General features: G+C 38.1%; 3 protein-coding genes across 3 annotated transcripts in view; 1 reads left to right on the plus strand and 2 right to left on the minus strand.

Annotated features, from left to right (window-relative positions):
- The window catches only part of dagla (diacylglycerol lipase, alpha), a 34,657-nt gene extending 30,687 nt beyond the window's left edge, over window positions 1-3,970 (minus strand). The window contains exon 1 of the mRNA XM_079239081.1: window positions 3,247-3,970. The gene's annotated coding sequence lies outside the window, so the exon portion shown is untranslated. The remainder of the gene's footprint in view (window positions 1-3,246) is intronic.
- A 5,909-nt stretch (window positions 3,971-9,879) lies between these two features.
- polr2l (RNA polymerase II, I and III subunit L) lies at window positions 9,880-11,192 on the plus strand. The gene is made up of 3 exons (XM_079244088.1): window positions 9,880-9,994; window positions 10,508-10,612; window positions 10,919-11,192. The coding sequence occupies exons 2-3, from the start codon at window positions 10,518-10,520 to the stop codon at window positions 11,025-11,027; spliced, it is 204 nt and encodes a 67-aa protein (XP_079100214.1). The 5' UTR covers window positions 9,880-9,994; window positions 10,508-10,517; the 3' UTR covers window positions 11,028-11,192.
- Window positions 11,193-11,689: 497 nt separating this feature from the next.
- Window positions 11,690-18,050, minus strand: LOC306774967 (cleavage and polyadenylation specificity factor subunit 7-like). Its single transcript, XM_079265165.1, has 9 exons — window positions 17,650-18,050; window positions 16,394-16,591; window positions 15,420-15,523; window positions 15,171-15,316; window positions 14,730-15,075; window positions 14,323-14,417; window positions 13,734-13,878; window positions 13,377-13,618; window positions 11,690-11,852 (listed from the first exon to the last, which is right to left on the minus strand). The coding sequence occupies exons 1-8, from the start codon at window positions 17,725-17,727 to the stop codon at window positions 13,381-13,383; spliced, it is 1,350 nt and encodes a 449-aa protein (XP_079121291.1). The 5' UTR covers window positions 17,728-18,050; the 3' UTR covers window positions 11,690-11,852; window positions 13,377-13,380.
- Window positions 18,051-18,330: the final 280 nt, after the last annotated feature.

Here is an 18,330-nt window from a genome sequence, read left to right on the forward strand (position 1 = left end):
CAACCTCATGTTCTCTTCTACCCACACACTCATTCAGTATTCATGTTTCAGAGGACATTTATGGGCATGAAAGTGAGCGCGTGCAGAGGAAACCTACATTTTCTCCTCTTGCCTCCCCCTGTCCCCCTCCTTTTCCTTATCTAGCTAATCCAGATTCTGGTTTTGGTTTCGAGCTGCTCATCTTTTTTTAGCCTGAAAGCCATGTGCCACTCACTCCTACTCTCCCTCTGCCTCTTTCTCCATCTTTTTCTCCCACTGCCACCCACTCAATCCCTTTCACCTCTTCCCACTCCATTTTCTCTTCTTTCGGTTAATGTGGTAGTATGTGCACTGCAGATTGCATATGTGTTTTTGTGTGTACTGGGGTGGTAACATATATAGTCTGCTAAACAGTCTGTAGCCTGCTGCCCACAAAGCATGTACAGATCATATCTTTAAGGAATGTTGTTCAAGCAGAAACACTGCTGCAGCCACAGGTTTTCATCAGTGTGCTTTTAGTGCACATCTGTTCGTGTCTCGCATCTTTTTTTTTTTTTTTTTTTTTTACACCACTTGGATTTTACTGTCGTCCAATTATTTCTGTGGCGTACCCGTTTTGAAATGCAGGTAAATCAGTCAGAGGGACACAAGCATGCATCAGCCTGGATAAAGAGCATAAATGCAAGCTCCTCCTTTTATCACAATTTTACTGATGAGTCTAATCCATGCCACAATGTCAGCATCTAAACAGAACACCAAGAGAACACCACACAAACATCTTTGCACATATACTGCATATAAAGGTCATTTTTATAACTGAGTTTGTAGCAAAAAGCATTGTAATTCCCTTACTTTGCCTCTTTCTTTCACATGTGCAAACTATACAAATCAACAGATGGCAGAAGAGGACAACAATGGTCTTGGTAGTTCTGTTTAAACTTAAAATATAAATGCTGTAAAAATCAGGTTGGGCAATCCAGGCCATATGACCAAAAATCATTCATTTGGATATAATGTAACTATAATCAAATGGATGAGAGCACCTTACTTCTGCAAATTGCAAGGATAGCATCTGTTAGGACCAAGCGAAAGGGGATAACAGTCTTTTTGGGCCTCTAAACATGGTCTAGAGACAACTTTCTGAAGTTCAAATCAAGCATCAGAGAGGTGAAGAATTGGGGATTTAAGTGACTTTGAATGTAGCACGGTTGTCGGTGCCAGACAGACTACTATGTGCTTTTCAGAAACTGCTGGTGTACTGGGATTTTCACACACAACCACCTCTGGGTTTAATACAGCATGGTCCAATAAAAACAAAACATCCCATTAGCAACAGCAGTATGAATAAAAACTTGTCTTAGGAGAACAAGAACTACTTATAGAAAGTAAACATTAACCTAAATAAATACTCATTGCACAACAAAAGGGCTGCACGGTAGGTTGCTGGTTTTAGCCTCAGCTGGGCAGGAGGTACGAAAAGTTGCCTTTATGTGTGGCGTTTGCATGTTCTTCTTATATATGGGTTCTCTCCGGGTACTTCAGATTCCTCCCACCATCCAATAACATGCATGCTGAGTTAACTGGTCACCCTAAACTCTCTCTAGGAATGAGTACGAATGGTTGTTTGCCTCTCATGTTAGCCCTGCAATGGACTGGGGACCTGTCCAAGGTGTACACTTCCCGCAACCCTGAACTGGACAAAGTGGTACACAAAATAACCAAATTATTACAGAATAGTATCTCTGAGCTCACAACAACTATTCATAAGTAAAAACAAAGACAGTATAGCCATTTAGAACACACAAACACACATTTATATATGCTGTCCTTTTATACATGCCAAGCTCTACTTTACTGCTTCTCATGCTCTGACTCATGTCGAACCATTCTTGATTTATGTCTGCAACAAGATTTCACTAACCTATTTCAAAGGGTTGTCCTTAGAGTGTGATGTGATTTCTTTGCAATGGAACATTTGAAAAATATCATTAAGCGAATTTAACTCCATGCTGCATATCTGCTCCCAAAACTCTCACACAGAATATTATTTGATCTCAAAGGAGCGATGAAAAATCATTAATGAAAATTCCTTAATTACACGTGAAGACCAAAACAAAAGCATGGGGGTCCCTTTAAGTCCTACTAAATTAATAAGTAACTGGCAAAGAGACTGATAAGGGTTTTTGGCACTAGAAAATATGACATATGACAAACTCACACACAATCTGACATAGTAAACAAAAAGAAGAAACATCTGCCAAGACTTCAAAGGAGGTGCCAGGGCTCCACTGGGATAAAAACCAGAAGTACTACAGATTCAGGAGTTTATTTTGTATTGATGCACCTTTATATGGTTGATCTTTGCTACTTACTTAAACACACTTGATCTGAGAAACGCTATTTTGGTCTGTAAGAATGTTTTAATTCCTGAAATTCAACTTAAATCCAACGTTGACTGTGCATACCACCTGTCCCTGTTAAACTTTTCAATTCCAATATCACATCAGTGGACGTAGCCAAGTAACAAATCATCTGGATCATATAGAGAGTTGGCTAGACTTGCTGCAATGTGGTATGATAAAGACATCACTTATTTGAAAGGCAAAAAAAAAAAAAAGATGAAATAGTGATGAAAATAGAGTAAAGGATAAACAGGCACAATATTTCATATCTCTATTGTTATTAGGTACACTGCATCTTATTGCTAAACAAAAAACATAAAAAAATGACTGTTGCACCGGCTTAACTTTAAACCTAGTCAGTCATGTCCTCTACTGATAAAGAAATCCTCATATGGATGACCAATCTGTTATTGAATCTGCAAATTAAATAATAAAATGAAAACAGCGCTGAAGGTAAACAGTTAACAGTTTGATATTTTGATAACTTCTTGAGTTACTTTACAGCCTTTAACTTCCATCACTGAGACTGTTCACCTTTCTGCAACATTTTTTGTAAAATGGTTTTTAAATGATTATCTATGGATAGCTGCAATCCAGGGTGATAATATATGCCACAGCACCATAATGTGTGAATCCAACAAGTCAATCAGGATGTAGTAGCCATTCCCGTGTAATCAGGACAGCTGCTTAAGGTGGCAATCCGTGGGCCTAGTGAATTGAAAATTGGCCTAAGAAATGGGTCTCAAACACGTCTTTAAAAAGCAGGGTCAAACAGTTCCTGTTGCGGCGGGCTTGTTGTCCTGCGTGTGAACACAACTACAGCCAGCTTACCAGTCAGTGTCCTCATTCTGTAGCTGCTGCTCACCTGTATTTTGACGATGCCTTGCCAAGACCCACTGCATCGGTGTCGCTCTCCTTCCCATATCCTTCCGACTGTCGGCCCGCCTCAGCCCCGCTTTCCCAGACACGGGCTTTGGCTCACGCGGATGAATTCTCAAATGTCTCACCGACAGAATTCAAATAACCGTGTAGACGTCATTACAACAGAAAGATGAATGGACTCCGACACACCAAAGCCCTGGAGCCTCCTCGGTTATCTGCCGGGTGTCAAGCAGACCTGACACATACCATCAAGTGCTAAATTAATTGCTGTGTGGTTCTGAAGCCGCTACGAACTGACAGGTCGGTTCTCTGCTTAATTGCAACACGTCGTCGGCTGATGGCTCTTCGGAGCGTATGGATCATTTCCACGTCCTTTCGTCGGAACTCTGCGTGATCATTTTCTATCTACAGGAGAGAGCAACCCCTCGTGTTTTGACGAACAAGACGAGTTATTCGGTTGTGGAAAGTGGCTTTGTATTTGTTCTCAGCCGGACAACTCCCGAATCCCAACACGGACAGCAGCTAAACGAAAGGAGCATTTTTTCCGCGAGATTCTTGCCCATCCCCTGAGACATTTTCCTACCGAAGAATACGTACGAATTGGCTATTCCTCTTCCATGTATGGCTGCGCATATTCCGTAAACAGTGCGTTTACTAACACCTGAGTCGTTTGTGTAAATGCCAGGCTGTGGACACTTCAGGATTCCTGCGGAGAAAGGGCGCCACCGGTGGTTTGTGAATAGCAGGGAATTGGTAGTCGGATCAAAGATAATAGTGTTTTCAAGAGAATGCTGTTCCCCTTCGTTATACCGTCACATAGACAGAGAGAAAAGCTCGCACTCCACTTGTGTGTTTCACTAACTTATCATTTGAGAAAGATGTAAGCTGTGAGCACACTCTGTTATATCGTGAAACTAGGTACGGGGAAATCATTGGCGTAGTCCCCTGCTGTGTTGCCCAGTTGGGATCACTCTGGCCCCGCGCGGATCAGCGTTTACGGCAACGTTAGGCGTTACCACTGGAACGACACCATGGTACACATAGACATCAAATATACGTATATATGATGTCTATGATGGTAGGCTACATACCGTGAAATTTTGTGACTCAATCACGGAGAAATTAAGGTGTCGTGGTCTGAACATAAGTGTTATCAAAACACTTTTACGTTCTTTTTAAGATAGGCGAAAATTTCGACAGCAATGAGACAAACTCTAGTGTGTTGCTTTTTATTTGGCGAAAGTGTTTCTTGTAATACAGAAATTTATTAAATTATTTTAAGTGTCTGTTTGTTTAATTGTTTTTCTATTCGATACTAAATGGTATAGCCTACATTGTGCTTGATTCTTTGGAAAGTCTGAGTAAAACGTTGGGCTATGGCTGCAACCATTTACTCCACGATTTACCATCTTGACATAATACATACTCTTTGGATCGACGTGAAAAGGGCGTGAATCAACTGCACGTCATAAAATTATCCTTATATGAAAAAGTTTAAATAACTGTTGAAATATTTAAAAGGTAAAAAATGAAATAAATAAGATCCCAACAGAAATAATCTGTGAGTAAATATGTCTTTAGAACAGGGATCATCAATCCTGGTCCTCGAGGGCGGTTTTCTACACGCTTTCCAAGTGTCCCTGCCGCAACACACCTGATTTAAACCCATGTGTTTTTAGAAGACATATTCAGAGCTTGTCTGAGTCTGAGTCAGGTGTTTTCCTGCAGGGACACTAGGAAAACATTTAGGACACTGGCCCTTGAGGACTTGGATTGAGGATCCATGCTTTAGAACACGAGTAAAAACAGATGACATACTCCATTGTCAACTTTGTCACACAGCCAACTGACCTCAGGGCTTGGGGACATCAATCTGAAAGTAAATGCTAAGTTGATTTAAAACAGTCATCAAGCGGATACCTTAATATTATTTGTAAAATATAAGCCATAAAAAAGAATCCTGTGTTGCTCCACAATGTTGCATAACTTCCAAAATTACATAGCAGATTTCCATAGACATCAAGCTCAGCAAGGGGGTATGAATGCATGCAATTGATGAACAGATTGTAAATTTTAAACAATTATGATCCTCAATCACAGAGCCACAGAAATATTTTAATTTGTATAAAAACCAAAGTAATCAGTCTGTAAGAACCTGTAAAATTTATAAAGATATTTTTGCATGATCCAAGATGTAATTTTACCAGTGACTGTACAATTTGGCCTTTTTCTCAAGAATAGGCCATTCTTATTATATCAGTATAGACTTAAAAAAGTCCGGTCATGCTCCCCCTATTTTGAGCACCAAATGGTACATTCCAGTCTCTCCTCTCCTCATTCCCCTCCCTCCTGCTCCCAGTGTCCTCCATCTCTCCGCTGTCTCTCATTTTCCAATATTGAGGACATTTTAACTTCACAAGACTGCTCTACCTCCTTCTCCATTAATTATTTTTCCAGTCTTTACAGAGCTGCTTGAAAGGTAGGTAATAGCTTCATTTTTTTACTCTTACCACATCACAGCCAGATTTAGCAGAAGACATTTTTGTGAAGATGTTCCAAGCCTACATTTTGCAACATTCAAGCTGATGCATTCACATTTAGCAGAATTGCTATCTCTTCATTTAGCTTACTTTGTTTTTTTATTTTTAGTCACAGATTTACTCTGTGACTCCACTTGCTTTTCTCCTCCATCTTGTTGTGCATAAACAGTCCATATGACTCATGCATAATGTAAAGCGCGAGACAAAGATTACATCTTTATCTTTTTGGTTCTAGACATGGCATTAGTTTGTTTCAAAGACATAAAGGTTTGGTTTGATAAGCTTTGCGGCTGCAGTACCACTCTGCCCTGCCTCCCTTGCTAAACCAACAGATTGTCCCATGAAAAATCTCAACGGAAGCTGCTGTGAAATTTCTCATTCAGTGGATGGTTATGTCAGATCTTCTGTGACCAGAATAAATATTTTACTGTCCCTGTGAGCACTGGTGTGTTCCCCTCAATGTCATCTTTTTCCAAGGTCACATTTAAGGCCCCACTGCTGCACGGCTGTGCAGCAAATACATAGATGTCAGGGCCTTATTTAAATGTCCGTTTCTCTATACTCAACAGAGCAGATAACATGGTGTCTAAGCCTAATTTAGAGGGATAATCTGGCTGTGTCTGTTTGCTGTTTTTCCTCAGTGAAGCAGCACAGAGCTGACCTTATAAAGACTCCTCCTGACCAGACCACACCTCTGTCCCCAAGACCATGGAAGCCAAGACCAAGTCTGGGGCTCCAGTGCCCAAGGCAGCATCTAAGGCAGAGAAGAAGGAGCCAGTAGCCCCACGCAAGCCTGACCCTGGCCCTCCTGCCCCTGAGCCTGACAATCCCCCACCAGCTCGGGATGGAGTAGAAGCTGAACCAGCAGGTGAAGGGGCTGCAACCCCTGGCACAGACTCCATGGAACACCTGAAACCCTTTCTGATTGGTGGGGTCGTCATTGCTGCAGGGGCCATCTTGCTGGGAGTGTTGCTGTTGGCGAGGAGAAATTAAAATCAAATCATTAAATTAGAAGTTAGAATATTTCTTGGTTGATGAATTAAGAGTTTTATTTCTGACTGGTTCAGACTATTCTAGAGCATATGGGGGATAAGAAGACAATGGAGTCCGTGCTTCTTTTTTTTTTTTGGCCTGCTCTCACTTATAGTGAATTAAACTACTCAAGTTTTATCAAGCTGTGGTGGAACAAATTTATACATAATATATGCATGAAGTTGCTACAGTGCTGCATATGAAATGTATTTATCTATTTAAAAAAAAAAAAAAGAAAGGAAAAAAAAAACTATTCGAGCCGAAACTCTTTGATGGAAGCTTTATCGGCCCTGACTGCTTTATCATGAAAACCAGATTTCACAAATATTGGCACAAGGTTGCAATATTTGTGCATTCTAGTACCAGAAATGAGCTTGGTTTATTTTATTTAAAGATTGTGCGAAATTTTATTCATTGTATTTGCAGGGCACTTGGGAAACTTGAGTTGATGTTTTTGCCTCTTTTATTTTTTCCGTTAGAATAATACAATTGAAAGAGCTGGTAAAAGAACAGTTTGGATATGCACTGTGATGTATTGCACATATTTTGGCTAAATAAATGTCTAGACATGTAACTAACTGATTCTGACCTTCTGAGGTTAAAGGTGCCATGCAAAATTCACTGTCTAAATGTTTTCTAACCATCAAATGTGTTCCCGCAGCCTGTGTATGAGGCCCAAAAATGAGGAAATTCTGTCACTTGCTTGCTCCACCGTTTAGCAAATGTGTGCTTAAAAGGGTGAGTCTGAGATATTTTCCTTTGTGATATCAAGAAGGGAAATAACCACTCCCCCGGTAGGGATATTGCCATTGATTAGTCCCCAATCTAGCTGAGCCTTCCCTCTACAATGTTTGAGCAGTCGCCAGCAAAAGCTGGATCCTCTCTCCGAGAGGGCCGTGGAGGGGATGTAGACAGACACTACTCATGAACATTTAAAGGTTCAGACACAGAAACAGCTTGTTCTTAGTAGAGCTCACTAAGGTGACTTTTGGAATGGCTAAAATTAAGGACCAACACTGAATTTGGGGTCATACACAGTGTGGCGTGAAATGTTGGTGGACCTTTCACACCCATTTGAAATAATTGAAAATATGTATAATATGGGACCTTTAAGTAAGGTTACACTCCATGATCTGTGGTAAAAGATGCTTATTGTTGAGCTGACTCTGGTCCAGCACTGTAAGATTTGGTGAGAAGCTGAGTGTTTATTTTAAATGTCAAGACACTGGCCATTCAGTGCATTTGGCTTGATACTGGCACAATTGTCATACCATCCAATGTTTTTCTTCTACTCTGCTATAATTTTTGCTTTTATAAAAAGGCAAAACAGAAAATGGAGCAATGAAATCAAAAGTCAGTAAACCTTTTTGTCCTCCGGAGACAACACATAAAAGCATGCCGTGTTTATTGATTGTTGAAATGCAAGTGATTATTGGATATTTATCAAGGACTCCATGAATGAATGAAGAAAGAGTTGTAGTGAAGCTATGTTTTGATGTAGAATAGGGAAGGAATTTATTTTACTGTCACATACTATCAGAAATCAACAACCTTTCATGTCTTATGACGCAGTCATGCTTGTTCATTCTGTTTGCCTGCTGCCAAAATTTGAGAAATGTGTCCTCACTGTCCTCATTCAGCTTTTCTAATGTTTTCAAATGTACCAACCAAAACATATAAGGAGAGCATCCTTGGTGTTTTTATACCATGCAAGTGAAGTGTAAATGTAGTTATATAGTTCACTCAGAAGGGAAAAGCTGATCTATTGCTGCACACACTGACTTGTACAGCTGCACACTATATTTTCAATTTGCATTGCAAAACTCATTGAGTTGTCCATGTTGTAAAAGTAGACAGCAGAATAACAGTTCTTACACTCAGACCAAAAGTATTGTATGAACATATCACTTCACCACAGTAAACACCCTTAACATATTTAAAAGATAGTATGCCAACACCAAAACAAATTTCACCTACATTGTACTATACAGTGTACTAATAAAAAAAAAGAAATTTCCTATTTTCATAATTTTAACAGCGTATAAATGCAATAATTCAGGTAGAACTCCTCATTTAGCACATGTGCTGTAGCAAGTTAAATTACATAGATGATGTAATGACGTATGATGTTACTGAAGGCAACGTTGGTGGTGTTACATGATGCCAGTGATAATAATTATATTTATCACAGTGACTGTAACATGACAATGATGGATGTGGAATTTTTTTAAAATATTTTTTTAACATAGCATCCTTATGCACCCTCCCTTCTGTCCCCAAATGTCTAAATGTAAAAAAAAGTTTGAAATAGAACCTTATTAAAGACAGTGAACCAGTCCATGTGAGTATTTCTTTGATAACAACTGCACTTATATGTCTGAGGCATCATGTGACAGCTGTGTTTTGCTTGAAGGCATGAAGTCACACACATATGTCACACATGAGCATCTGGATGTCAGAACAGTAGCTTTTTTGAATATGTTTTTAATGGCTGATTCAGCATAGAAGCACAAATAGCATTTGAAGAGGTGAAGAGAAGAAAGTGACAGATGGGTTTTTTTTTATTCTGGTTTACACTGCAGGGAATGAAAAATTGAAGTATTACCAAGTTATCCGATATATGACTGGATAATCAATTTTTCAGTGTGAAAGAAGTAGTTGAGAGAAAAAAAGGCTAATAGAAATTAAAATATAGGGAATGTAACCTAAACAATTATCCACCTCAAAATAACTTGGGTGCAATTATGTCAAGTATTTGTGGTCCTCATTCATTACATTTTAAACATATGTAACTTAATTTTCAGATAGCTTCTCTTGCTCTTTTGGATCCATCATTAATAATCATAAGGAAAGTATTGTTTGTGCAAACCAAAATAATAAACCAGTTGCATCTGTTTAGCTTCACTGTGTAATCAATATTAATGCTGGCATACAGAAATATTGTCAGCCAGCAGGCCCAAAGCACACAGAAAAATGCTTTTTATTATTTATGAGTTTTGCTTATTTTGTACAGTACACTGATATCAATAAAGATGTGTTCAAAACACATTCCTACCGGAAGTTGTGTGTCTGCAAAGGAAACGAGGCAACAGCATTTTGCTTAACCATTTCTCTTCTACAAAAGTTAAACTATTAAGTTAGGAAAGAGAGATTGCGACAGTAAGTAAAATATGGATACATTCGTAAAACATGTTTTTTTTTCTTTTTTAACGAGAAAAAGTATTTATTGATTCCCTGAGCTGTTGCAACATGGTACCGTTAGCTAATGCTAGCTAACAACGTGCTCAGTTCATTACATGGTTTAGCGCCAGCTTTCTAATTGAGACTTTTAACACATATTTTTCCATATTGTTTTAGCAAGTGTATAAAATAAATTCTTTTAAAATAAAAATATTTTGAATTATTTTTCTAGTTGTGTACGTTTTCAATGAATGTCAAAAGGACGTAGCTGGGACGTTAGCATCACTACGTCCCTCTTACGTTCTCCTCAGTAAATATAAAGGGGGTTTTGTTTCCAAGTTGTAGTGGCATTTTTCACAAACAAATTTCTATTACCGGGAGAAAGATTGTGATTTTTTATTTATTGCAGTCAAATACAGTATAACCACTGTTTCTCCAAATGTATTGTACGTACAGATATTTATATTAACGGAATGATCGGCCTCTCTCCAGGTATTCCACTATGATTATCCCAGTGAGATGCTTCACTTGTGGGAAGATTGTGGGAAACAAATGGGAAGCTTACCTCGGCCTTCTGCAGGCTGAATATACTGAGGGGTAAGATGACCATTTGCTGTTGTTTTCTGGCTTTGTGTTTCTTAGAAAAACATCTGCAATTAATGCTCTTCCTAGAAACAATTTGCTACCTGTGTTACACACTTTGAAACGTATCAAGGTGTCACAAGGTATGCTCACTCACCTTAAGTTCAGCAGTAAAGGTTGATGAGCCACCAATACAATGAGTGACAGTAATTATTTGGGGCCTTTGTGGTGGCTTACCTTAACGTGGTATATAACAATCTACATGTATCCATTCATTCTACCATACATGAAGACTGAAATTGCTTTCTCTTTCATTTTAAGTGACGCACTTGATGCCCTGGGTCTGAAGAGGTACTGTTGTCGGAGGATGCTCCTTTCTCATGTGGATCTTATTGAGAAATTGTTAAATTATGCTCCACTGGAGAAATAACTGAGAACTGTATGGACGTTGTAGAGCCTTGGCTCGGATAAATTTGTGTAATATGTGACACACACACAAAAAAAAACCTGCACAGAAAACTTGAATGATTTTGTGCACATATTCAGTGATGCATTCTTTTGTTTTGTACTCAAATAAAACTGTTATTTAACATGGTTTCGTGTAGTATTTATAAACCAAGCACATAATCTTTTGACTGGAGCATTTAATAAAACAATGTTCTTTTGTGCTTTGCCACAAAAACATTTGAAAAAAATACTGAATTTCTTTATACATGAGACCAAGATTAGACGTACCACAAATATTTAGCAACAAATGCTAACTTGGGAGTTAAGGTTCCAGCAGTAGCATGATCCCTTGATGGGAAAATGTCTAGATATAAATACTTGGCCTGCAAAGTCTAAAGACCTCGAAATGCACAGATTAGATTTGAATAAAATGTATGCATATATATGTATGCGTGTCACTAAATTGTCACTGAGCTTCCTTCATGGGCAGGCAACAACAACAAAAAAAAAACCATGAGGAAATAACAGCAATAACTTCCAGGGATTTTTTTTTTTTAATTATGGAGATTTCATACAAAAGAAAGTGAGAAACATATTACAGAAGAAGTAACTGGCCATGCAATCATTGAAATCTAATTCACAGGAAGAAAATCTACATTCAGATCCAGAAGTCCTACTATGTACACAAAATGGAGAACAAAAATCATACAATTAGACTGACATACAATTCTTGAGTTTCATCCAAGATTTAGTCTGTTGGTACAAAAACAAAACAAAAACTCTCCTTTTGGTATCGGATTTCATCAGCCTGGGAAAAAAAAAAACAAATTACACTTGACATATAAACTGGACATAATACACATTAATATCCTTATAGACACATCGGAGGCAACGTGGGTTTTGGCATCTTTTCCAAAAGACACTAGCATGTAGTCAAGGGAACTTCTGAATCAAAGACTTAACACAGTCTGAATCACAGACTTAACTGTTGCTAAACACCTGCTCTTCGTCCTGACTTACAGCTCGGCTAACCTAACATGCATTCCCAAAAAAATGCATGTTTGGTTAGTTGGTCACTAAAATCCCCCTAGGAATGAGCATGACTGGTTCCCTCTCTGTTGGCTTTGTGACAGACTGGGCCTGTTTCAGGTGTTCCCTGCTAATTACCAGGATCAGCTTCAGCTCTCAGCAACCCTTAACTGGACCAAGTGGTGTAAAAACATTGTACTGAATAATATATGAACATAGGAAGCAGTTCAAATCTATATTTCAAATGAAAGTTACACTTTGCTCCTATCAGTTTATGCCTTTTAAAACTTTAACATTTGCACAACACAACCTCAGGTGTTTTGTATGTTGTCTCAGCAGTGTGTAGACTCAGAATTTGGCGATGCAGTAAAAGGTAGCAGACTCATGAGATCATAATGGCAAGATTTTTGTTCTGAAAATATCTTGACTGACCTAATCCGCACGAACTGTTATAAATTAAAAGGATTTGGGAGCGGTCAAAACATGCCAGCATTTTAAGCTTATAAAATTGAGTAAAATTAACTTATCCAAGTATTCTTTTTAATATAGTTTTAATACAGTAATCACAAAGGAAACAGCATACAGAGATAAACCACTCTTACAAAATCAAATGATTAAATCAATTCAAAAGGATAAAATCTGCATATTTAACAAAAGGAGATTGAAATGAGTCAAGAACTTGAAAAACAAGTTCAGATTTTACTCTTGAGGTGTAATATGGTCTGGTGGATAATACGTTTATTTTAAATATACACTTTTTTATGATATACTCTTCTGCAGCAGCTTTATTAAAAGATGATTAATGATCAAGTTTAGGGGTCAATCCACAAAGCCAAGAAAAAGCAAAGTAACTAGGAGCTCAGATGGCTGAAGGCGACTACTTTTGGACAAATACAAAATGTGAATGTAATGGAGTCACTCATTAATTTTTGTGTACTCAGTGGTAATTATTCTGTATTACCAGGGTTATAAAGCCAGGAAGCAAACGAATGGCATGACATAAATTCTGCTACAATTAAAGTGACTGAATATAAAACAGATGTAAAACTGATTGATCGAACACAATCAAAAAGTACATTTATGTATTCATTTTCTATACTGCCTATTCAAACTGAGTAGACAGAAAGAACACGCAGACTTCACACACAGGCCCCTTATTCGAACCGTTCATCCCAAAGTCAGCAATCTTTCAGTTGTAAGTTAGTAGTATTGACTACCGCACAACCATGCACTACTTTTAAAAAAAAAAAGGGAAGAAGCATATTTTGCATTAAGTTAATGAATAGATAAGTAACGAGCTTACCTAGTTAGCGGTATCTGTCTCTGTGGTCTCTGTGCCTCTCCCGCTCCCGTGAACGCCCTTTGTCCCGATCTCCACTCCAGGAATGTTCTCTGTGTCTTCGAGCCACTTCCCAGCCATAAGAATCATCTCTGTCCCTTTCCCTGTACCGGTCTCTGTCACGTTCTCGCTCCCGATCACGCTCCCGGTCTCTTTCACGACCTCTGTCCCGGTCTCTTTCTTTTTCTCTGGAACGACTCTTAGTGCTGCAAATAAATATGAATTTGTTTGATGAAGATCAACAAAGCAAAAACTTGTTCTAGCCTTGGTTTCAGTTCTTTGAAAGATAAAAGCTGAGTCCTCGTGCACAAATATGCAGACCTGTGGCCGTAGTCACCCTGGATAGAGACTAAACAGTCTTTCAGTGAAGTGACCAGAGCTTGGCAGCGTTCATCTCCATACACTCTGGACTGCTTAATGATGGCTATAGCAGTTAATAATGTTTCCATGGCCATACTCAGGTCCCCTGAATTGACAGTTAAAAGATGGAAGAGAGCACAGACAGTTGTTTTTAGGAAAATCCCCAGAGGTTATGGCTTATTGAGCATCTAATACAGTACAGAGATGCAGAAATTCTTAGCACTTACTTTTGTTTTCATTCAAGAAACAAATCAACACAATGAAATTAACCAAAGTACACCTTTGCAAAATAATTGCTTCATAATTTAATTATTTGAATGAAAATCTAGACAAGACTGATGAAACCAATAAGTCAGGAGGATTTTTTTTAAAGCCCAGACTTTTCATTAAAAAAAGAACTGTTGACAATTGCCTGCATCATATATGTAAAAATTTTAGTGTTAATCCTACTATAGTAAAAAAAACAAACAAACAAACAAAAAAAAACACTTCACATGACTTAGTTTCTGTGTTCCTTCTCCCACTTCAGAGAGTGATCAGTTGCACTTACCAGCTGTTGCTCCAGAAACAGCCTTGGTGATCGCACTGCTGGCAATAGTCCTATTTCTGTTCATTAGCTCCTCAAAATCGCCATCTGCATTTTGTCTGGACAAAAAAAAAAAACAAGAGATTGCTGTCGTAAAGCATGGCAAAATAATTTTAACAACAAACCAAAATTACAAGTAGAAACAACTGCTTTCATTTATTCATAAATGCTGAGAATTAAACTCCGAACTTGGTTTACAATTTCCTCTTTTCTGAAGGCTTTAATTTAAGCGTATCTTCGACATATTGCATTATTTTTTTAAATCTTTTTTTCCAGCCTTAAGTATCTACCATTTGCATTATCTCACTGAGGTAAAAATGTACGTAACACTGTGGCCTTCAGAGCCAACAGGAAATGGAGAGCATTCTCACTTTTGGTGGCCGTACATCTTGCTGCCGTGTCCATCCGGTGTCGAGCTGAAGAAAGCAGGATTTATGTGGAAACTGGGTGGTGGTGGGACAGAGGCTTGTGCAGGATGGGGAGGAAACAAATGTGATGACATGAGTGGAGGAATTGCTGGTACCATGGGTGGGAACAGTGGAGGTGGCTGAACCAGAAAAGGACCAGATGGTTCAGGATATGTGTTTGCATGTGCATGTGATGGAAATAGTTGAGGAATAGGGGGTAGGCTAGAGTCCTGTGATGATGAGGATGATGTGAAAGTAATTTCTGTAGAGTCAGAATCCTTGGGTCTGAAATTACCACGCATAGGTATACCTGTGAAAACATATTTTTTCATAAAAGATTAATCAGAATAACACTTTATGATCATGTTTTATGTGTCATATTTTCTTAAGCTGCATTGCTCCTACGTTTATTGGCAATCTCCTCAAAAATAGCAAGGTTCTGGCAAGTGGCGAAGCGACAGTCCACCCTTTCCCCATTGACATGACACTGTGGTATTTTTTCCAACAATATTTTAAGTGACTCCTCTGAGGTTACCACCAGTTCTGCATAGCTGTAACAAAAAGAAACAAAACATCATGTCATAGAAATTTAAAAAAACAAACATAAAAACTTTCTTTTATGCAGTAAACAATGAAGGATTTTTTAAAACTCACCCTCTTGATTGGCCATTAACTCTGTTCTCAGCAAATTTGATTTCTTTGACATCCTTAACACCTAGTCTCTGAGCCATGCTTTGTAGGTCCTTATCAGATGTCCACTGCAAGCATAACAAAGTGGTTATAAAGCAACCTTTGATTTGACTGGTTCTGAGACTGATGCAGGAAGGCAAACAGGACAATAACCTATTTAAATGGACATTAGTGCAGGATAAAACTGGTCAGAATATGTTAAAATTCTTTATGTACTCTGTGTCATTAAAAACAGACTAAGTCTGGGTTTATAATAATTCATTACTGCACTAAATTTGGGGTCTAGGATTTGGAACAAGTCATTGAGACACACATTATATGGGACCCCTGTTGTAACCAGAGGCCTCAAACAAAAAGCAGGTTTCTATGGCATCTGGTTCACAATAGAAAGTTATGGACAAAAGTGAATTCTATTTTGCATAACATTTTTTTAAATGAAACTCCATCATCGTTGTGATACTCAGTCTGAATGTGTTTTGTACATGTTATTGTGTTGAAGAAACAGACATGGGACTTTTTGGCTTTCTTGTTGACACAATCCTAAAAGCTAAATAAGAAAAAAAAAAAAAAAGAAAAAGTACAAATGCTATTTTTACACTTTAAATGCAATCATGCTTGAAGCAGAACTGGGTAAATAAAAATAATATTCTGTTATATTTTCTTAAACTGTCCCTATGCACTGAAGGTAATACATAAGAATAATTAATCTATTAGCTTCTCTTTCTTACACAAAACAATAACAGCTGGGAAAAGTCTGACGTCAATCAGCTGCATCACCAGCTGGCACAGATGCTTGTTCATGGAAGGGTTTTTGAAATACAGATGAAATACAGCAAAGATGAAAGACGGAGATTGTATTCAGTGAAAATTTCAAGCCAAATCAACCCTCTTATTAATGTTATCAAATCATTCTTAAACAGTGACAGGATGATACTAACCCAAGGGAAATTTCCAATATATAAAGACAGTCTCCTCAAGGCATTTTCTCCTTTTTTTGTATTTTCATCAGTTGATTTATTCTCCTTTTTTGCTGGCACCTCCTCATCTGCATCTCTAGTAGTGTTCTTGTCCTGATCAACTGAACCAGTTAGAACAGCATCAAAAAGTTCATTTGCTTCCGCAAGTTTTTCCAGATCCTGTGTGGGATGGAAAATAACAAATTAGTTTCATGCAGTGGTATTATATATTTGTGCATGGGCACAGCATGACTGAACAAAATACTGACAGAAAAATGACCACTTCTGGGGTTTGCCAGATTTTTGCAGCAGCAGCTGCTGAAAAAAACAAAACAACAATCCATGGAAATATTCTATTTCATTATTATTAAAAATACAGTCCCTAAAGATTTTGCTCACAAACATGAGGTATGCGTAATTAATAAATTATCACTAAGAGAAATAAAACTACTTTTTTGTAAATATAGAAAAGTAAGAAAGATGCCACAATGTTTTCTGTGTTTCAGCCAAGCACTACACATACACCTCTGTGTATGATTACATATCTCCCAAATAATAAGTTATCTTATTGTATCTGTATAGTAGATCAATGCTCATGCCAAGGTAATTTATAATCAATCACTGCGGAGGTTTATGTCTTAAGCATAATGAATCACATGACATCTTCTAATGTTTTAAGTCACTTAAACCATTGGCATCCTATTCTTATCAGAGTCAGGAACTTTGCATTGGTATTTTGCCCTTCCTTCTTCGGTCTCATTGAGTAGTACAATAGTGTCTAAGTTACGTTTTATAAGATAAAACATGTTTTATGGCCAGGAAGTTAATGCCAAAACTGATGTTGCAGAATCTAAAGTTATTTGCACGTTTCATTATGTGACAATAGCGTGCAGCTCTGCCAACAAAAACAAAACCTAGTTACCTACAGCATGTTTGATGCAGCAAATCTAACATTTATTGTGCTTCTCATTTGACTTAATTTACTCAAAAGATCTAATCTTGAAGAAATCTTGAGAAATATGTTACCAATGGTAGCGAGGTCAGAGGATGTGGCCTGTAACGTGGTGTGAACAGAAAGCGCTTGGTCTGTCCCAATTCCGGATCTGGCTTGCTTTTATACTTTTATTTCTGAAGCTCGATATGATTTTTTTTCTATCAGCTCTCAGAGGTAGTACATGAAAGCTTAGCTCCATACGACAAAAAGAAAAGTCCTGAAAAAGCCTGTTATTGTAACTCACCTCGTCGTTTGGATTCAGGTCGCTGTATATATCTATGGGATCGTTTTCAGAGGAGCTTGGTCCGGCTGCAGAAGCCATTCCGTGGGCCACAGATGCTCGGCTGCCCGCAGTGTTTATTTTTCTTTCAGTTTATTTTCCAGTTTAGTTCGCGCAGGCACAGTTTGAAAATTAACGGTTTATGCAGCGTTAAAGTTAAAAAATGATTGTGACGTTAACGTTGTTCTGTTTAACGTACCGCTAAGGTTCTTACAAGGCAGTTATGCCAAAACAAAACACAACAAACCGAGACTGCTGTGAATCAATTTAACCTATAAGTTGTTTTGAATTAACTTTGGATTTAACATGCACGCCTTTTCACGTGTAATAGCACACGCAGTATATATCAGACTACAGCATGCTCATCTTTCGCTAATGCTAATTTTCCTGTAAAATTTTGGCTGCACGGGATCATTCAGCCGGTTGAAAACAAGCATCACTAATTAGTTCCGAGAATCAAATTCCGATGTGACAATAATGTCTTTACACGCGGACAATAGAAGACCAAAAAATGCGCAGATGTAGGTATTACTCCTATTTAGACTTTTTTGGCGTTAATTTTCTTTGTCAGTACTCATACGTATGTGTTACCTTAGATATACAAATGTTTTATGTGTGCAGTCGGTAATTTGTTGTGCGCACCGG

This window comes from Telmatherina bonti (assembly GCF_933228915.1).
Source record: "Telmatherina bonti genome assembly, chromosome: 1".
NCBI lineage: Eukaryota > Metazoa > Chordata > Actinopteri > Atheriniformes > Telmatherinidae > Telmatherina > Telmatherina bonti.